This window comes from Cynocephalus volans, chromosome 13 (genome assembly GCF_027409185.1).
Source record: "Cynocephalus volans isolate mCynVol1 chromosome 13, mCynVol1.pri, whole genome shotgun sequence".
NCBI classification, from domain to species: Eukaryota; Metazoa; Chordata; class Mammalia; order Dermoptera; family Cynocephalidae; genus Cynocephalus; species Cynocephalus volans.
In genome coordinates this window covers 32868077-32890666 of record NC_084472.1, presented here as the reverse complement: position 1 = coordinate 32890666, position 22590 = coordinate 32868077, and the positions used below count along the sequence as shown (strand labels likewise).

Sequence of the window (22590 nt, the reverse complement as noted above, 5' to 3'; positions counted from 1 at the left end):
TATTATTTAAACAAAAATGCCTGTTAATTTTGAAAAATATAATCAAGAACTGTTATGAAAATGACCGTCTTTCTACCTTGCAGGCTCTTTGACTTTAACAGTAGAACTCCCTAGACAAAATTTAATTTTAAGCTAAATTTTGTTTGTTTGAAAATTTAAATTATCTTAGTATTAAAAATACTCAGTGTATTTAAAATATTAAACTTACTCAAGAGAGGCATTAAGAATTTGGAACTAAAATAAATGAGATAATGAGAAAGTGAAAAACATATTTTTTATAATTAACAGCTCATTTTGAGTTAATTATATACAATTACCAAAATCTAATTGCAATTTATTTTCTATTATCTGTGGGGAGAATCACAGGCAAGGGAGTTTACATTGCTGCCTTCCTGCACAAATGTGGTAGAATGAAAATAAATGTGAGCCTTTAATGACAAGTAACAGCAAATAATAGGGCACAGCTGAACCAAACCATTGGAAGATAATTATCACATAAAATATGGTAATGACTTAAAAAGTCACAAGCAACTCTGATTGTTTATAGGTCCTCTGGTTTGTTTTTAGTTAGTTTGATATTTGTTTACTGGCTATGCAAAAATTAACAATTGTGTAATTCTGCAGCCTCCTGAAAATCTCACCATTTTCACATTTTCATATAATGCTGAGCAATTCAACAAAAGTTTTTATTAAACATGTATTATTAAAGGACAAAACCTTGCTAAATACTGCAGGAGATGTAGAGAATCCACTACCTTCAATCAAGTATCCTAAACAGTAGAGTAAGACAAATAACACAAATATGAATCAAGAATATAAGGGCTATAAAAGAAGCACAAGGAAAAGATTTCTGAAAGAAGTAATATTTGAGATAAGTCCTAAAAGATAGGATAGAATTTTGATGGACCAGGGATAGGGACCTACTCTCTCTACCAGAAAAGCACACACACATAGGCACTCCTAGGGTGTTAGAGCATGGACACCTTTGGGGGAAAATTATTCTGCTTACTACAGCTCTATATCTAAACACCTGATAAATAATCATTAAGTACTGTTAAGTGAAAAAAAATGTTCGGTTTGATCTCAAATGTATACAGATGTATATATTTGTAAGCATAAAGAAATGTTTAGAAGGATACACATCAGGGTGCTAACACTAATTAGACCAAGACAGCAGTGAGGATAGAGACAGAAATAGAGAATTATAGATGACTGATATTTGATATTTTCTTGATATGTCTTTAGATGTTTTATATTTTCTAAAAGAAATGTTTACTTTTAAGTTTTTAAAAGTTTCATTAAAAATATTTTAGTATTAATTATGAAACAAAATGTATAATATAAATATACAACACATACTCATAAATAAGATCTAGAAGTTATATAGTAAGATTACCTCTATATGATAAGATTACGGGTACATTTTCTTCTTTTGGCTTATCAGCATTTTATATTTTTTTCTACCATAAGCAAGTACAAAAGTAATTAAGATACAGATAAACATGAAAAGCATTTAAGAAATAGAAAAATATTTTACATTTAAAATAAATATAATAATAAAGTCTTACATATCAAGTAAAGAAGAAATATAATGCCCCTACATAAAAAATGTAGACATAGGAAACAAAAATTCCATGAAGAAGAAACACAAAGGGTTAATAAACACATAGAAAAATGTTCATCCTAACTGAATATTGAATAATTGAAAATTAAAATAGTATCAACAGAATTCTATCTTTCTACCTACTAAATTGCCAAATATTGTTTAATCATATACATCAACACTGGAGAGGCAATATACATGGTTGATTGAAAACGTATCTCTATTCCCTTCTGAAACCACTCAAAAATAATAGCAGAAGGATAAAAAAAGACATATGCCTATGTGGTCACAGAAAAGTGAACAAGACAGGACAACAGATAAGAGATGTCACAAAATTTTAACAAATGTATGAGGTGAAAAACTCAATTACCCACTAGAAAAATCAAAACTGAAATATATACTAGCTGGGGTAAGGGAGGCAGTGAGCTGAAACATGACAGAGAACTGAAATATAGTTGAGGGAAGAAATTCCACATAGTTAAAGGGGGATTAAGTGAAAGCCTACAAATGAGTGACAGGTCCCTTTCCTCCTCCTCACTGAACTCTCCACACTGGCAGCCAAGCTATACAAAGCTCTCAACCAGGCAGAAGATTTATCTCTAGGGAAACTAACCACCTCAAGAAACCCCCGTCCCCCAAAACAAAAAAAACCTATGGACAATTAACAGGTAGGGGTCTCCAGGGTTCCTACATGATCACAGTGAAGTCCATCAGTTGACAAGCCCTGCTTATATATACTGAGAGTTCAATAGCTTTTTACTATTTTGCTTGTAAATATAAATGGATCATCAGACATTTGTGGAATAAAGAAACTTGAAGTTGGTGAAAATAGACAGAATGTACCAGGAACAGATGATACTTCAAAAATTGGTATAAATATCTTCAAAGAAAAGAAAAAATATTGCAAATACAAAAAAAGAATAGGTTCTTATTTTAAAAAAGGACAATCAAAGGCTGGCCACCTAGCTCAGTTGGTTAGAGTGTGGCCTTATAACACTAAAGTCAAGGGTCAGATCCCCATATTGGCCAGCCGCCAAGAAAAAAAAAAGGACAATCAGAGAATAAGGTGTTCTTGGAAATTAAAAGTTATAGCAGTAACAAAATTCAACAAAATAAAGTTCAGGAAATCTCTCAGAAACTAGAAAAAAAAGACAGATATGAAAGATACGAGAGAAAAATTAGAAAATGAGAGATGATTCCAACAGATTTAACATCTGAGTAAGATGAGTTCCAAAAAGACACAGTACAGAAAATGAGATGGGGGAAATTTACAAAGAAAATTTCCCTAAATAGAAGAAAGCTTCCCAATTGAAAGAGTCTACTGATTACCCAGTACAACAAATGATAAAATTCCCAACTAAAGCACATCAACATTAATTTTTATAAGCATGCAGAGAAAAACAAGATCCTAATAGTTTTCATGGAGAACAGATAACATTAAAAAGATCAAGAATCAAATTGTATCAAACTTCTTAATGGCAACGCTAGAAACTAGAAGATAATGGAACACAATCTTCAATCCCTTTTGAGGAAAAATAATTACTAAACCAGAATTCTATATATAGCCAAACTATAAATTAAACATGATGACAGATTAAAGACACTTTTCAGGGGTGTGATGTCTTAAAAAATGATCACCTAAGTACTCCTTTTCAGTAAGCTATTGAAGAACATGTTTCAATAAGATGGAATATAAACCAAAAAGAGGATATAACACATGATCTAGGAAAAGGGGAATATAACCCAGAAAAGAAGTAAATTTCCAAGATAATGGATAAGGAAATTTCAGGATGAAATCACTAGGTAGCAAGCCCAGAAAATAACCAAGTCGGACCAGAGCAAAATTTTATATAGGGCTCCAGGAGTGATATTTAAAAAAAACAAAAACAAAACAAGGAAAGAAAAAAAAGGGGGGTGCAAGGGGAAATCACTATAAAATGAAAGAAGAAATGAAGAGATACGGTAGAATAACTGATGTGTCTGAATATATTCAGAGAATTGTACTTTCTGGGTGAGTTTGGGAATGACAAGACATAAGAACGTAAATTTTTGTCTGCTTTGTGTACTTCTATATCCCTCAAAGTCTAGAACAATGCCAAGCACATGGGGGAAACTTTATAAATATGTGAATGAATAAATATATAAATAAGTACATAGGAAATTAAATAAGGTGTTTTAATTTTATTTAAAAATTTTTCAATTGGCAGATATTTACGTATATTTATGGCATACATTACGTATACCAAACACGTACATTTATGATATGTGATGTTTTGATACATATGTGAAATGATTAAATCATGCTAGTTAACATATTCATCACCTCATATACTTATTTTTTTGTGTGTGGTGAGAACATTTAATATCCACTCTCAGCAAATTTCAAGTATATATTATTATTAAATACAGTCACTATCCTGGACAATAGATCTCCAGAACTTATTCAACCTGTCTAACTAAAACTGTACTCTGACCAACATCTCCCTATCTACTCCACAACCCCAGCCCTGGCAATTACCATTCTACTCTCTGCTTCTATGAGTTCAACTTTCTTAGATTCCAAATATAAATGAGATGCAGTATTTGTCTTTCTGTGCTAAATAAGGCATTTTTAAATTACAGAAAAAAATTATATAAAAATTAAATTTACCTGCTTCAGCTATTCATGAAATACATTATAAATATTTTGATACAGACATATTGAAAGGACAGAAGGAAGGAAATAACTTCTGTGTAGGTAATGTTATTAGAGAAAGGGGGAGAAAAAAAGAGGGATAAGAGGGAAAAAGGGAGTGAGGTAAATAGAGAGAGGGATAAAAAAAGGGAGAAAAGAAGGAGAGAGCACATAGATAGTTATCTGTGAGAGCTAAATCATCATCCCCCATAGCAGAAATTCAATACTTAATGACTACATAAGTCTCTTACGCAGAAATGCAGATATAAATACTAGAAGGAACAGATAAAAGAGAAAACATCTAAAATAGTTAAAATTGCTTATTGAAGGAGAAATGTCAGCAAGATGGCAGAATAGGACTTTAAAGCACTTACTTCCCCTCATCCCCTCCACCCCCAACATCAATTTAAACAACTATCCACACATAAGAATACCTCCACAAGAGCTAAGGAAACCAGGTGAGAAATTATAGCACTTGGTTGTAGCACAGCAATAAGAAAAGACATATTGAAGAGGGTAGGAAGAACAGTTTTACACTATCTATGTCATCCCTCCCCTAATCCCAGGCAGCAAGGTGGAGACAGAGACCCTCTTTGTTGGGGAAGGAAAGGGAAGTGAGCACCAAACTTTGCCTCAGACCCCAACACTGGGCCTGCCCAAATAAAACCCAGTCTGGGCAGGCCCTCACAGCCCCAGACTCCAGGCCAGTACCTATGGACTGAGCTTCCAGGTCCACTCCTGCTTCAGGTGGGATCCTGTCAGCTTTGGCTCCAGACCTGGTGGTGGGGCAGGCCCAGAGATTGAATCTCTGGGCCCGCCCCACTGCCAGGCTGACCTCAGTGGCCCCAGTCTTCGGACCAGCCCCAGAAGCCCTAGGATTGGAACTCTCCCAGTGCCAGGCCAGTCCCCATATACTCGGGTTTCAGACAGCCCCAGGCTTCGCCCACCCCAGCACCAGGCTAGCCCTTGCAGCACTAGTCATTAGACTGGCACCTGGAGTCCCATGCTCCAGCAGATCCAGGGTCTAAGGACCATCCCAGGAGATCCCAGCACCAGCTGGCCCCCATGGCCCTAGGACCCAGGCCAGCCATCACAGACCTAGCCTCCAGGTCGGTAACCACACATCCAGCCTCTAGGCCAGCCCCCAAGGTCCACGCCTTTCACCATAGCCCCAGATTCCAGGCCAGGCCAGTCCTTGTGGTTCGAGGCACTAGGTCAGCATCCAGGATCCTAGGTGGAACCTAGGACCAGCCACCATGGCTCCACACTTGCCTCAGCACCAGGTTGGCCCCAGGCTCAAGTCCTACCCCAGTAGACCCTGGTGCCAAGCTGGCCTCTGTGGACTGAGGCTTCAGGACCAGCCGTGCAGACCCAGATGCCAAGCCAATAGACTCAAGCAGCTCAGCTAAGGTTGAAAAAAAAAACTCAGTCATTTTCACTGTCACTTACTCCAGGGAGATAGAGCTTACAGTCTAAGTTCAGTGAAGTTAACTGCCTGCTGTAACACAAAAATATCAAAAGTGTTCAGAGTACTATAACTGAATTCCAGAATCATTTACAATGACCACAATACAATCCAAAATTACTGGATATACAAAGAAACAGGAAAACATAACCAAAGCTTAAGAGAAAAGTTAATCAATGGAGAAAAACCCCAAGATGACTCTAGTGTTAGACTTAACAGACAAGCATTTTAGAGGAGTTATTATGACTACACTCAAGAACATAAAAAAAAAAAAGAAAAGAAATACTTGTGATAAATAAAATAGAAAATCTTAGCAGAGAAATAGAATTTAGAACAAAGACCCAAATGGAAATTCCAGAACTGAAAAATACAGTATCTGAAACTCAAAAAAAAAAAAAAAAAAAAAAAAAAAAAAAAAAAAATCACCATAGGAGCTAAACAACAAATTGGAAAGGGAAATAATGGAAGAGCTGATGAACTTGATTAAAGATCAATAGAAATTATTCAAACCTGTAGGACAATATCTACAGGTTCTACAGGTTTAAAACACATGTAACTGGAGTCCTAAAAGGAGAGAAGAAAGGATAGAGAAAAAGATTTTTTAAAAAATGACCAAAAATTCCTCAAATTACATAAAAAGAGATTTCTTAAACACTACATTGAGGGTATAAGTTGAATTAAAAAACAATTTGGCAATGTGAATCAAGATTCACATACACTTTGAAGTAGAATTCCACTTACAAGAATCTATACCAAGGAAATAAGTAAAGAGAAAGTAAAAAATTTATTTAGAAAAATGTTCTTCAAGGCATAATTTATAATAGCAAAGCCCTATATTACCCAGCAGCAGGCTAATAGATAAATATTAAGGCACAGTTGCCACATGATAAATATTTGTTGAATAAATTAATGTTTTTTACAAAGTATTTAATAAGATCAGAAAATAGGATACAGTGAAAAAAGTAACAAATAAAATTCTGTATAAGCATAATCCTTTTATTCAATGCAAAATATCTTACAAAGAAAAGTAGGAGAAAAGGGCTCAAAGAGTGATAGGATTATGAATAATTATTATTTTCTTCTTCATACTGTTCCATACTTCTCAAAATTTAATAATGAGAATGTAATTGTATGATCAGAAAACTGTATTAACTGATATAGAGCCATAAACCAAACATATTCTAAATCTCGATATCCTTAATATTCTTGCCTTTAGGTTTACCTTGGTCCAGAGTCACTTCCATTCATATCCAGATCAAGCTCTTGGGGTTTAGTAAATTCTTTGTCAGCAACCTGTTCTCTTGACTTAAATACAGCTTGAGTTCTTAACCTGTAAAAATAAATTTAGAAAATTTCTAATCCTGTGGAGCCTGAAAAACTGAATGATAATCCTTGGAAAACCATGCTCTTCTAGCTAGACAACAGTAATTATTCTCAGATTAAAACTCAATCTGTCAAAAATAAATAAGTAATTCCTAAATACACTAAAGAAAAACAAATCAGTTTCATAGGAATTTAAATTTTCTTTTTTTATAGGGTAGTAGGGGAAGATTGAGTTGGTTAGAATATTATTTAAAAATTCAAAATTATAGCTGCTTTAGGAGGACTTTTAGTCTCTTCTCCAGAAATTAAAGCTTCCCCTCTATTCATTGCTAAGCAACTGTACTTTGATTACTAGTGTCTAAATCAGAATTCTAGTAACTCTATTACTGACCCTGCCCAATATACACATGGGAGGCACCCACATCTCACATTGACATTTGAAAGAGCTGGAGCGACAGCTTAACAACCTACATTTTTTTCTCTAGGTCACAGATAAATTTCCCCCAAAGAACTGGAATACAGTCTATCCATCAATGCTAATTTTGCTCCATACTCACACGTACTGAGTAGGGAAGGCCACTGAAGAAAATTAGCCAAAGATCTTCAACCGGGAGTTTGGGTGTCAATCACTGGTATCAAATATGTGACACTACCCATTCCCTCAGTTTTTTAGAAAGTTCTCTGGTTATCTGTAAAAGTATGTTCTTTAACTATAAAATTAAACCATGAAGAGGTAAAAACACTGTTAACACAATATCGTCATTTTCCTTGTCAAACGACATTCTAACAATTGCAGCGTACTATGCATGGTGATATACAGAAAGAAGTATGTAGATTAATTACCCTGAGGAACTTAGAGTTTAAGGCTAATATTTGGTAGTGGCATATAGGTAGGTAGGTAAATGCAGATGCAGAATGTTAAAATCAGGCAATTATGAGAACGAAGTGAAAAATAATAGCAATAGTAGCAATCAGAGCAGCATCTGCAGCAGTAGTAGAAACAATGATGTTGATGATGATAGCAGCTACCATTTAAGAAGTACATTTTATATATACTATTGCAGTGATGCTCACAACCACTCTATGAAGTAGTTACTTTTATTATACATATTTGCAGATGACTTAAGTGAGGCACAGGCACTCAACTCACCCACGGTGACACACTCTTAAGTGGTGAAGGCAGTATTTTTATCATAGTTATATATAGAATACATGTATTAAGGCATATTGTAAGAGTGGTACACAAAGGTAAATATTTATAATTAGCCTTGATTTTTATTCATTACACATACACTACTTTGCACTAAAAAGGATTTAAGATGGTTCTTGGCACTGTGAAATAGTATTCTGGATAAATCTTCTTCGATCAAAATGAAAAGTGCTTACAAATACCCTTTTGAAAAATATTATTGACCATGATGTAATATCAAGGTGGCAGAATAAATCATTAATCACAAATTAAGTAAATGCCCATGTCATGCCAAATTTATTCCAAAATGATAGACTTATCCCAAAATTCTGAACTACTATAACAATTCTGTGTTACTCATTTGGTACTCAATTATGGATTGCCTTCACACTATTTTCCCTGGATATCCTACCATAAATAATGCCATGTGCATTACAGATATTAATTCATTAATTTAATTGAAGTGAGACTCTTTGGACCATTTAAATTCAGTAAAGATATATAAAATTTCAAACTATATATAAATTAGAGAGTGAGATTATATATAATATACTGAGAGACAAGATCAGGTCTTGCTCATTTTGGTACTCCTCCCATACAGTTTTGTCCAGAGTAGGAGAATTATTAAATGTTTGCTGAAACAGGAGAACTAACCTGAATTACAGAGCTATATTACACGCTAAACAATAAGATGCTAATTTTGTATATATTCAATAACTTTATTTTAGAGTTAGTTAGATGAGAAAGAAACCAGACCTAAAAATTTTAAGTAGAGGCATTTTAACTGTGCTGTAATGAACAGATAGGGTGTAGATAAATGGAAAAGGAAAAATATTTAAATCAGAGAAAAAGATATGGCTTGAGAAAGAAATATAAATGGTATATTGAGATGATCTCAAGAACACAAACGTGCCTTTCGGAAAAAATTATTTCTTAAGAAAAGGGGGGGCAAATGGGTAGAGAGGTGATCCCAGGTTAAAAAAATCTTTGAATACTAGGTAGAATAAACATAATCTAATAGGAAATAACTATGAGTTTTAAAAATTCAGAAGTGGTACAATAAAAGTAATGTTTTAGGAGGATTCATTTGAGATAGATATTATTGGTATATGATACTAATGTGCAGAAAGTTGAATATCAAATAACTCATAAGTGATAAAATTACATAATCTAAAAAGCAAGCCAGAGAACAGAGTAACTATCAACCTAGTAATATGAATTGTGATACTGATTAGTTAAATGGATAGATTTAGGCTTCTAGGTCTGGGTTGCACCACCTAACTATGGTAAATCATGGTGGAAGTAAGCAAGAGAATGAGAGGTAGAAGCTGTTCAATTAAAAATGTCTTGAGCCTGTTTATCTGGGCATCTCACTTAGATTTTTTTATCTTCTTGACTAGAAAGAATTTTGTTTTAGGTCTATACAAGGACAAATGAAATAGAAGACTTCTGAGGGCTGGGACTCACAAACAGTCACAAAGCCTCTCTTTTTTTTTTTTTTTTTTTTTTTTGTCTTTTTCGTGACCGGCACTCAGCCAGTGAGTGCACCGGCCATTCTTATATAGGATCCGAACCCACGGCGGGAGCGTCGCAGCGCTCCTAGCGCCGCACTCTACCAAGTGCGCCACGGGCTCGGCCCACAAAGCCTCTCTTTAAAAGATAACTAAAGCACCAGAAACCAGCCTGACCAGTTCTAAAGGCGGCCAGTGTTACAGCTGGGCACTGTCTGATAGTTTGTATGTATTCAGTCACAAAGGTTACCCAGGAAGACTGACAATGCCCCAAAGTAAAACACAGGGTTTCCTAAAGACAGAAAGCAAATAACTCCTTCAAGGCTAATACTCATCTATCCAAAAGATTGCATTAAAGTCAAATGATAACCATTTTCAAGGAGGAGAACTTTGCACACAAGAAACAAACATGGTGAATTTAAAAAGAAAATTAGCACAAAGAGATCTGGGTCCAAGAAAGAGTCCAAGCTATCTTAGGTGAATAGTTTTCAAGATGTTATATGTTTTTAGAGTTTAAAAAAATATAGCAACTTTTAGGAGTAATGACAGAAAACAGGCATTCTCTGCCTGTTACTAGACCTATGTTGTGCGCCTTCCTTTTTTTTTTTTTTTTGCTTTGTGAAGTACTTTTGTTCGATCTACAAAAGTCTAATTTTTGAATCAAAAATAATAAAATATAACGTGATGAAATTTAATTGAGATAGGTTATTGGATGATTAAAACTGGAAGAGAACTAGAAATCATTTGAACTGTTGAACTTTCATGTATTTATTTGCTTTATACTACTTATTAAAATCTCTAAGGACATCCACTTCTGGGGCAAGATGAAGTGGGTGCAGTTCTCCCTACTCCTGTACAGCCCCAAATCCTAGACATTATCCTTGAAACAAACATAAGACAACTGAGAAAGGTAGGGAGAAAAGGCAGACTGGGACTAGAGGAACAAAAAGATGGTAAGTTTTCTGGGCTTTGTTTTCACCTCATATACCTTGGATGCTGGAGTAGTAGGCAACCTAGAAACTCCAAAGGCATAATGGAAAAAAAAGTCTGCTCTCTCTAGCCAAAGGACCAGGAAAGAGGCAGTCTACCAAGACATAAAACTTTAAGACAATAACTGTCCTACTGTAGCCAAACACCACGGGAAAAAATGTGGCCTCATTTATCCCATTCCCACCAGCAAATGCCAAATGGGAGGCTAGACTTCCATTCTCCACCAGCTCTAATGAGGCATCCCAAACCTGCTAGAGAGGTGTCAGAGAAGGATCCTGAGTTAGATGGTTAAAGCAAAAATTATAATATTTTCTGATGTGGTTCTCAATGTATGTAGAGGAACTCTTTGAGACAATTATAAGCGGGGGAGAGTAAAGGGACTTAAAGGAAGGTGAAATTTCTATGCTTAAATTGGTAAAATAGGATACCTATAGACTATCATAAGTTATGTGTGTATAATGTAATACCTAAAGCAACCAATGAAACAAATCTGCCAAAAGAGATATACTCAGAAACACTACAGATAAAATGGAATTATAAAAACTGTTCAAGTAACTCATAGGAAGGCAGAAGAAAGAAAATACAGAAATGAAAAACAGAGGGAACAAACAGAAAACAAAAAATGTCAGACTTAATCCCTAATATATACAAATCACATTAAAAGTAAATTTCTGAACATACCAATTACAAGATGGAAACTGACAGCACAGATTAAAAACACATGACTCATGCTGTGTCTAAGAAACTCACTTCAAAATCACAACATATGTAGGGTAAAAATAAAAGAATGGAAGAACATATATCTTGCAAATATTAATCAAATGAAAGCAGGAATATCTATATTAATATCAGATAAAGGAGACGTCAGAAAAAGAAAATTACTAGGGACAGAGAAGAACACTACATAATGATAAAATAATCTGCCAAGAAGACAAAGCAATTTTAAATGTGTAAGTACCAAACAACAGAGGTATAAATATGTAAAACAAAAACTGATAGAACTGATAGAAAAAAATAGATCTATCTATAATTGTAGATGGATATTTCAAAACCCTTCTCTCAATAATTGATAGAGCAGCTAGACAGAAAATCAGCAAGGATATAGAAGAATTCAACACCACCACCTAACAACAGCAGAATACACATTCCTTTCAAGCACCCATGGAACATATATCAAGATAGAACATATCTTGGGTCCAAAAACAAACTTTAACAAATTTGAAAGAACTGAAATCATACAGTGTGTGTTACATGACCACAATGGTATCAAAGCAGAAATCAGTAACAGAAAGAAAACAGCGAAATCTTGAAAAACATAGAAATTAAATAAAACACTTCCAAATAACCCATGAGAAGTCTCAAAGGAAATTTTAAAAATATATTGAATTGAATAAACATGAAAACACAACATATCAAAATTTGTGAGAGACAGCCAAATCAATGCTGAAAAGGAATGTATAGCACTACATGCTCCCAGTAGAAAAGAGGAAAATGGTGTTATAACACCAAGGCCAAGGATTTGAATCTCCATACCATCCAGCTGCCAAAAAAAGTCTCAAATCAATAATCAAAGTTCCCAACTTAACAAATTAGAAAAAAGAAGAGCTAGATAAATCCAAAGTAAAAGCAAGCAAAAAGAAGGAAATAGTAAAGAGCAGATATCAATGAAATTAAAAACAGAAAAAAAATTTGAAAAATCAATAAAACAAAAAGCTGCTTCTTTGAAAAGAGAAAACTAAAATTTTACAAATCTATAGCAAGACTGATAAAGCAAAATAAAAATAAGACACAGAAAACTAAAATTTTACAAATCTATAGCAAGACTGATAAAGCAAAATAAAAATAAGACACAAATTACCAATATCAAGAATAGAACAGGAGATCTAACTACCAACATTTTGAACATCAAAAAAGTAATGAGGAAATACTAAGAACAATAAAAAAGAATGAAATCCTGACATTTGCAGCAACATGGATGAGCTTGGAGAAAATGAAATAAGGGAAATAAGCCAAGCACAGAAAGAGAAATACTGCATGTCCTCACTCATAAGTAGGAGCTAGCTAGCTAGCTAGCTAGCTACATAAATTAAATTAAATTAAATTAAATTAAAATAAATAAATAAATAAATAAATAAATAAATAAATAAATAAATGAATGAATGAATGAATGAATGAATGAATGAATGAATGAATGAATGAATGGTACAACAATCACAAAAATATGTTGAACTTTCAAAAGAAGAGAGCAGAACCGAGGTTGCCAGAGGTGGGAAAGGGAGGAGGTACGGGAGGAACTGAAAAAGGGCCATGAAAAATGGTAACATCATATAATATCTAATACACTAATTTTCCTGATTTGAGCATCACATATTGCACATAGGTGTTGATATGCAACTGTGTACCCCACAGACGTGTACAATCATGTTTTGATTTAAAAAAAAAAAAAACAAAAAAACTGAAAAAAAAATTTTTTAAAAAGAAATACTAAGAACAAGCCTGCACACATAAATTTAATGAGCCAATTCCTCAAAAGGCACAAACTACAACTCACTCAATCTCAGATGAATAATTTGAGTAGCCCTGTAAATATTGAGGAAATAGAACTTACAACTTAAAAAATCCCAAATAAGAAACCTCCAGGCCTAAATTGTTTCACTGGAGAATTCTACCAAACATTTGAAGAAGAATTAACACCATTTCTACACAGTCAGTTCCAGAACATATGAGTAGAAGGGAGGGAATACTTCCCAACTCATTCTATGAGGCCAGTATTACCTTAATATCAAAACCAATACAGAGACAACAACAGACCAATGTCCCTCATCAATACTGATGCAAATGTCCTTAACAAAATATTAGTAAATACAATTCAGGAATATATAAAAAGAATTATGTGACCAACTTGGGTTTATTCCAGGGATGCAAGGCTGGTTACATTTTCAAAAATCAATATAATCCACCATATTAGCAGGCTAAGTAAGAAAAATCACATGATCATAAGAGGTATTTGACAAAATTCATAAAAGGTAGGTATTTGAAAAAATTAAACACATACTATTCCTGACAAAAAATTTTATATAATCCATAACAAAAAATTTATGTATTGGACTTCATCATAATTAAAAATTTTTGCTGTGTGAAAAATCTGGTTAAGAGATAGAAAAGACAAGGTACAGACTGGGAGAAAATATTTGCAATCCATATATCTGACAAAAGGACTTATATTTAGATAATTTGAAGAACTCTCAAAATTCAACAGTAAAAACACACACTCTAAATAGAATATGGGCGAAAGATAGTGAAGAGAAAATTTACCGAAGAGGATGAAAGGAGGGCAAACAAGCCCACAAAAGATGTTCAACATCACTAACTGTTACAGAAATGCAAATTAACACGACAATGAAATATCACTGTACGCATGTCAGAAGAGGTAAAATAAAAATTACTGACAAAACCAAATAACAAATGCCAGCAAGGATGTGGAGAAACTGAATCTTTCATACGTTGCTGGTGGGAATGTGTTATAAACTAAATGTAGTATAAGCTAAACATATATTTAGTCTACAAAAACTAAATATACACTTACCATATATGATCTAGAAATCTGTAGAACTGAAAATCTTAGTCCACAAAAAAATTTGTACAAAAATGTGCATAGCAGCTTTATTTGTAGTAGACAAAAACTGGAAACAACCAAACTGTTCTTCAATAAGTGAATTATTAAACAAATTATGGTACATCCACTTTATGGAATACTAGTCAGCAATGAAAAAGTACAACAGATGCAACAACCTGGATGGATTCCAAAAGCATCATGCTGAGCGAAAAAACGCCAGTCTTAAAAGTTCACATAATGTTTAATTTCACTTATATCACATTCTCAAAATGACAAAATTATAGAGCTGGCCAATGGATTAGTGGCTCCTTTGGGTTAGGGATGTGGGGGCAGAAAGGAGTAGTTGAGACTATAACAGGGTAGTAGGAAAAAAATCATGTGATGAAATAGTTCTGTATTTTGATTGTGGTGATGGTTTCACAAATCTACATATGTGATAAAATAGCATATAATTATTCACATACATTGTATCAATGTTTGTTTACTAGTTTTGATAATGTACTATAGTTAAATAAGATGTAGCCATTGGGGGAATCTAGGTGAGGGGTATTTGGAATCTCTATGCACTATTTTTGCAGTTTCCTGTGAATCCACAATTATTTCAAAATAAAGTTTTAAAAAATGTCTATAAATATTTTTAAAATTTTGCAATTTATACATATACAAAACTTGCTCAAAAGCTGTTTCTTCTAAACTCGGGTGATAAAGAGAACAATACAGACTTTATTATCATTATGCTATATTATTTGACTATACAATGCTATACAAATGAACATGATTGCCTACCCTAAAATTATCCATTCTCCCATTAGACTGTTCCCTCTTCAAAGTATAGACCACATATGATTCATATTTTTTTTCCCAAGCTATGGGACCGCACCCTTCTTCTAAGCAAAAACAACAGTGGCCTAAACGGATAAAAGGTGGCACCCAAGGGAAGTTAAGGGGGAGGGCTAAGCATAGAGAGGCAAGGCATGTGCACTTTTGACCTTTTCAAGGATTGGCCTAAGCTTGGAAATCCCTGCCTGCTAAGCATATAAATATGATCTTTTGTGTTACAATAAAAGGAACTGCGTGTGTATGTGTTTGTTCCCTATCTGGGAGAGCAGCGGCATGCTCACCCATCTCTTGGAATCTCTTTTCGCCCCACGTCCTGGTGGGGAGAAAAGGGCAATCCCTTTCACCCCAACCTTCTAGGGAAAGGAAAAACCTGTTGGGGTCAAGTGCGGCCCCCAGAGACGCCCAACACCAAGCACCTAGAACCATACCTCAAAAATCATTAGGCATTCAAGAAACGTTTTTTAGAAGAAGTTCTACAGAGAGTCTACAGTAATTGAAGGATTAGAGATTGGGGTCATAAAAACGAAGTAACAGCTCAGCCTTTGGTGACAATCTTCTTGTGAGACCCTTCATTTTCACTTACTTTAAAAGCTTCCAGGTTTTGACAATGAAGAACAAGACTGTCTGACAATGAAGAATGAGAAAGAGGAAGATCACTTCTGGTTCCAAAAGAAGTAGGTATTATGCTGAGGGAAAAATGTCAAGATGGAACTTTCAAAGAAATTAAAATTTAAAAAATATTAAGCAGAATCGGTAAGTAAAAGAAAATTAACAAAGAAGTAACAAAAAATAACACTATTATTGTGTCAATATGGTATGTATATGTGTAATTAAAATGTGTACAAAGGGGAAATTGTAAATTTGACTATGGAGGAAATGCCCAGGTTATATAAACACTTCCCTGTGAGAACTTGCAATTTATTATTTTTTCAAGATTTAAATCCACATTTTATTGTGTTTTAAATACAATTGTGTCTGATTTATTACTAATTTTTCTTGAATAAATTAAGACAGCAAACTTTATGACTCTGCATGCAAGACTAAGCTGAACTCTAACATATCAAAACAGCAATTTTGTTTTTGAGACACTGTTCTTAGGGAAGAATTGTTAAAGGAATAACAGTTTTAATGTGCAAAAGTTTGTAAGAATTGGTTATTAAGCAGGTTATGCTTCATGACCAGAAAGAAGTGAATTTAGAAGGATTCCATCATTTGTTATATCTTATATTATGGTAGATAGACATAAATATGGAACGATGACAGTTAATCACACTTCTTCAAAATCTGATTCCACACCCTGAAATCTCAAGCTGACATCAAACAGCAAAAGATTTTGTGTAACATTAATATCATTTAAAAATGTCTTTAAAATCCAGCAAAAATTACATCAGACTGCTCAGGAGTAGATATTCTAAGCTAACATTTTAGAAGATAAGGTAATTTTTCAAGTCTTCCACAGAAGGAAGGGAGATTTACTTTGTAGTCATACTTGGTATGCACCTTGAGCATGCCAAGATCCTGAAGAAACTTTGTTGCTATACATCTGCTACAGTAACACACCAGCCATTTACACTGTGTTCTCCAAACTACAGACATTGCTGAAAGAACCAGAAAGACTCACCAATTGTAATCCAGTCGAGACTGGTGAAGCTGCTCCTGTTTTAGAAGAAGCTTTGTCTCCTGCTGAGCCAGCAGATGCTGAAGGCGCTCCTTTTCAATTTCCAGCTCCATTTTCTGAAGCATCAGTTGTTGCCTTCTATCTTCTGAGAGTTGCTTTTTGAAATTAGTTACACTGGGCTGAAGTGCCCCTCCGCCATGCAACAGAGATGCCCAAGAGAGCCCACAATAACTGCATGACCCTGGATCCGTCTTGGAATATTGAGGGGCTATGTCTGTAGGATGGCTCATAAGAACATGATCTGCATTTTCAGAAAGACTATGACCACAACAGTGAATAGACAGAGTAGGCTTAAGGTGTGGACATTCCTTCATCTTCAGTTCTTCTGGTGGAACTTTCTCTGTTGGGACTGCATGCACTGGTTTTCTCCCTGGAGATTCATAATTACATGTTCTGGTCTCTGAGGGCACCCTGTCTAGACCTTCTTTAGGATGATGAAGTGTTATTGGTTTCGAAGAATTATTCCTAAACTCCATAAGGGATTCTGAAGCTGAGTCCTGCTTTGCAGACTTAGGTCTTTGCTTGGTTTGACTGATTTGTGGTTTGGCTACACTCAAGTAGGAACCATCTAGTTCCATAAATGAAGACTGGATAGTGCTTTTCCTACTGGATACCTAAAAAGAACCACAAGATAACCTGTCAAATAAGAACACGATAAAACAAATTCTTTCTTTTGACTTTTCAGAAATCAATGATACATGTTTACCAAAACAAAGCTGTTTTATATTCTTAAATATTAAATGATAGCATTCACACAACTAAACAGACATGTGCCACAGAGCTACATCCATTTTCAAACAACCTACATTTCAGTTAATTCATATAAGGATGAGAAAAGTAAAGTGTTGCCACATACTGCTTAAGCAAGATCTTGGGTGATTTCAGGAGCTGCAAATAAAGAGGGTTACATAAAATTAACTTTGAGAAGACACAAAAGCACTAAATGTTAATGTCTTAAAATGTTTACTTTTGAATACTGAGCCAAGAAATCCATTCAGCCACCTTAAATACCCTTTGGCCTTTACACAGCATGAGATCTGATGTAAAACATTTCACCTTATACTGAATAGGATGTTACTGCTAAAAATTTGATGAGTTTTGATAAATATCTTTACAAAACACATAAAACCAACCACTTTCAACAAAATATGATTTTAATCAAAAGCAGTTATTTAAATACAAAACATATTTAATTTCAGCTACAAACATAAGTGATTTTTCAATTAAGCTGTTCAAGTGATTACAGTGTGATAGAACTCAGACAGAAAGGAAGGAGTCGCAAATTACCCCTGACAGGCCAACAGAGTAAGCTTTTCCAACATTTTAGCTTTAAGCTAGTTCTATCAGGAAGAGCAAAACTTAGTCTATATCAATTATTCTCAAACTTTAGCATGTATCAGAATCACCTGGAGGTCTTGTTAAACAGGAAACTGACTTGTCCCCAGAGTTTCCAACTCCTCTGAAGAAGAATCAGAGAATTTGCAGTTCTAACAAGTTGTCAGGTGATGCTGATGTTGCTGATCTGGGATCACACTTTGAAAACCACTGGTCTATATCATAGAACATCTCCATCACCCTCACTATTGACTTTGGCCTTGGAAGTCTGTTATACTTAACCCAGTTCTGATCATCGTTGATTTAGTACAACAAAGCAGCAGCTTTTCTTCACATTTCAGAAACATGGTACATCTAAACTCCAGGATGTTGTACGAGAAATATTCTAGTTGAATGCAAATGTTGAGTGTCACAGGTGAGCAACTTGCTCATAAAGGTGGATGGACATTCATGATAACCAAAATAATAATGAAGGAAATTAATGTGGAAGAAAGAATGTTAATTGAATTAACTGGACTGATGGGGGGCAGGGGTACAATTCTGAAAATGAATCCAGCTAATGATTAGACTCTTCCAAGTATAGCTTTCTACAACATAATAACTTCCCTTCAATTTAGATCTTGGGCACAAAAAAAGAGGGCCATGAAGTCCAGTTACTTAACTAGCAAGATGGGTTGTCCAAGCTGTATTATCCCTAGCAGCTGTTACTTCTTTTGGGCAGCCAGAGTATAATCTTTAACACAAAAGCTGAAAGAACAAATCATCCACCTACGGAGAGGCCTTGTTTTCCAACCTGGACTTAGTTTTTACTGAAAAATGAAGACAAGACAGAAAAAAACTAAGGAGACATAAACAAGGGAAACATCTGAAGTGTCCTTGCAGCTTCCACTCTCATCTTCTGCTTCCTTCAGGCTTTCATTCAAAGTCCATTTATATTAACTTTACTTCCTTGCCATTTTCTACCTCTATTCAAACAAATCTAGAAAGTCCTCTGTGTATTGATCCCTAACATTAACCAAATAAACAAAAACTCTTCTTAATCTCCTATCGATACCCACTGAAATAATCTTTCACTTTTCATGGACAGTTATTTGCAGGCTGAGGGAAGTTTATTTGCTCAAGGCTGCAAGAGAAATATGACTTTTTCGGTAAACTAACACACTACAACTTCTGAATTAGTTTCCTATTGCTGCTGAAACAAATTACCACAAACTGTGTGCCTTAAAACAACACAGATTTATTCTCCTACAGCTCCGGAAGTCAGAAATTAGAAATCCGTTTCACTGGGTTAAAGTCAAGGTGTTGGCAGGGCTGGTTCCTTTGGGAGGCTCTGAGGAGAGAATCAGTTTTCTTGCCTTTTCCAGCTGCTACTGGCCACCTGTATTCTTTGTTTTGTTGTTCTTTGTCTTTAAAGTGCATCACTCTAACTTCTGCTTCCATCATCACATGATCTTCTCCTTGACTCCTCCTGTCTCCCTCTTATAAGGACTGTTTTGATTATATTGGGCCCACTCAGGTAGTCCAGGATAATCTCCCCATCTCAAGATCCTTAATCACATCTGCGAAGTCCCTTGTGCCATATAAGGTGACATTCACAGGTTCCAGGCATTAGAATATGGACATATTTGGGGTACCATTATTCAGTCTACCACACTTATTTTTAAATAAAAACTAATTTATAAACAGTTAAGATTGTTATTTTAGAGATATATAATGAATGGAAATTGAGATCCCTAGCATGTTGCTCTGCGCTGCTTCGTCCCCCACAGATTTGTCACCCCACTTCCCCTGGGTGATGGAGATGCAAAGGATTACTCAAAGCCCATCTCTTCTGAGCAGTGACAGGCCCCGAAGTGGTTAATCTCCTAGAACCCTCAAGAGAGAGGCATTCCTTCCTTGGGAAATTAATGCCGAATTGGGGTTTTCTTCCTGCATTTATTTTCCAGACTAGGCAGTTACAGGAAGAGACAAAGGTGGGGTTATAGTTTAACAGTATAGGCTGGTAACATTCAGTGAAGCAAGCCAGATGACATTCCAGTAAGGCAATTAAGTGGTTCTATCAACAACAGTTTTTTTTTTTTTTTTTCTATCAACAACAGTTTGATGGTAGCAAACATTCCTTCCTATAGCAATTTCTCAGTATCTTTACATAACAATCAGTAACTTGTCTGTCTTTGAGCCAGCAACCTGCTGTGCCACAATTCTTATCTTGCAACAGAGACTTATACTCTGAGGGAAATTTTCAGTCCTCCACAAGGTCAATATTTGAAACAGCAAGGCTTTGGAAAACCAGGCCCTGTGAAGTACATATGCTTTATAGTATATTCCACACTAGCAGAAGAGGAAAAAATTGCACCAATTTACTTTGCTAATAGCTGAAAATGATGACTGATGGGTAAAAAATGTCAACTAACAGAAATACACAGCAACACATTTCCTATCCTATGATAAAAGTGAGAGCTAGTACAGTGATTAAGATTTTAATTCAGTTTCTAAAGCAATGCTAAAGAACTGCCATGTAAATGAGAATGAGCCACGTCTGGGGAGAAGACTCATCCCTCTTCAAAGAAGACATGCAATCCTGTACACTGAATAAATTACAAGCTATAGAAAATGAACTAGTCCTGGGCAATATTTCTAATAAACTACCTCATAAGAAATAAATTTTATTTTATACCTAAAGGGAAACTCTTGTCCAAACTAATCTCTCCCACTCTGAACTTCTGAAGTACTTACAGTCAATACAAATATTTGACATTTATCATCTGCTACTTTGTAAACTATCTTCTTATAGAATTATTATACTTTAAAAATGACAGCTACATTTGTAAAAGATCCAGAAACTTAAGTCAACTATTTTATATCAATATATATTCTAATCCATGTATTATTACATAATAATAGAAATCATATATGCATTATTTTATATTTTCATTTTTGTTCCTTAATATTATTTACTTCGATCCCTGTACTGGCCAGCTGCAAAAAAGTGTATATATATATTATTCATAAATGTGCACTTGATGTATTCTACACTTACTGTAATGGTACTGATTGTTAAATTGTTCACAAATGTCAAATATTTAGAATATTTCTAAAATATTTTGGGGGTAAACTGTTTTTGGTGGGTAGTGCAGCTTAATGATTTTGATGCATGCTTTGCTCAAAGAGAACACTGTTTTGTCAATTACCTGCTCAGTGACTGTGCACATGTGGTAGGCAGAACTCTAAAATGGTCCTCAAGATTCCCATCCCCCTGGTGTACAAACCCTGTGTTATCTTCTCCCCTTGAGTGTGGGTAGGTCCTATGAATATGAGAGGACATCAATCCTGTGATTATGTTATATTACATGCAAAAGGGACTGTTCAGATGTAACTAAGGTTCCTACTCAGTCGACTTTGAGTTAATAAAAAGGGAGCTTATCCTGGGTGGGCTTGACCTAATCAGGTAAGCCATTTAAAAGAGGGTCTGATCCCCTTCCCCCATAAGGTCAGAAATTCTCCTGCTGGCCTTGAAGAAATAAATTGCCTGTCATCAGAGGGTCAATGAAAGAGGTCATGTGGAACAGAAAGATCTCTGGAGTAGAAGGCAGTCTCTGGCCAACAGCTAGTAAGAAAACAGGACATCTATCATACAGATGCAAGAAATTAACTTTTGCCAACAATCATGTGAGCTTGGAAGAGGACACTGAGCTCCAGATAAGAATGCAACCCGACTGCACCTTTACTTAAGCATTGTTAAGACCCTGAGCAGAGGACCCAAGTAAGTTGTGCCCAGACTCAATAACACACAGAAACTCTGAGATAATAAATGTGTGTTGTTTTAAATTGCTAAGTTTGTGGTAATTTGTTTCACAGCAACGGAAAACTAATATAGCACATTACTCAACTTGCCTAAGCCTCAGGTTCCTCATCAGTAAAACAGGGATTAAAAATAGCATCTATCATCTATCTCAAAATTCAATGTGGTAATGAGAAAGATGAGCAGTTATCAAGGGTGTCAATTTATGGTACAAAAAAGGTCCAATTTACAAAAAAGAAAAAAACCAAAACAAATTTACCCAAACTTCTTTCAATGAGAAAATTGTGTGTGTGGCAGAGAGGTGGTGGTAATGTGTGTGTGGTGAAATCCCCAAAGGGTATGTTCAGTTACAACAGATTATCTCTGTCTTCTAAAGCCAATGAGTTCAGCTACATACCTTTATTTTGCTAAGGTAGGGTTTGCAAGTCAGGTCAGAGTTGAATTGCTTGAGATAATAGATTCTTTATCTTTCTCCTTCATACAAAAGGTATCAGTCTTACACTAACATCTTGCACTGCATCCTAGGGTTATTGTGATGATTAAATGAGCTAATTCATATAAAGT

The 22590-nt window shown here is 35.0% G+C and overlaps 1 protein-coding gene across 3 annotated transcripts in view; it reads right to left on the bottom strand.

Annotated features, from left to right (window-relative positions):
* KIAA1328 (KIAA1328 ortholog) overlaps nucleotides 1-22590 on the bottom strand; it is a 357584-nt gene that overhangs the window by 124658 nt on the left and 210336 nt on the right. For 2 of the 3 annotated variants that reach the window (XM_063077081.1, XM_063077083.1), the window contains exons 7-8: nucleotides 16833-17503; nucleotides 6965-7072 (exon numbers count right to left, since the gene is read on the bottom strand). In XM_063077081.1, coding sequence (XP_062933151.1) covers nucleotides 6965-7072; nucleotides 16833-17503 — 779 coding nt within the window. The remainder of the gene's footprint in view (nucleotides 1-6964; nucleotides 7073-16832; nucleotides 17504-22590) is intronic. The other variant, XM_063077082.1, reaches the window with a different exon arrangement.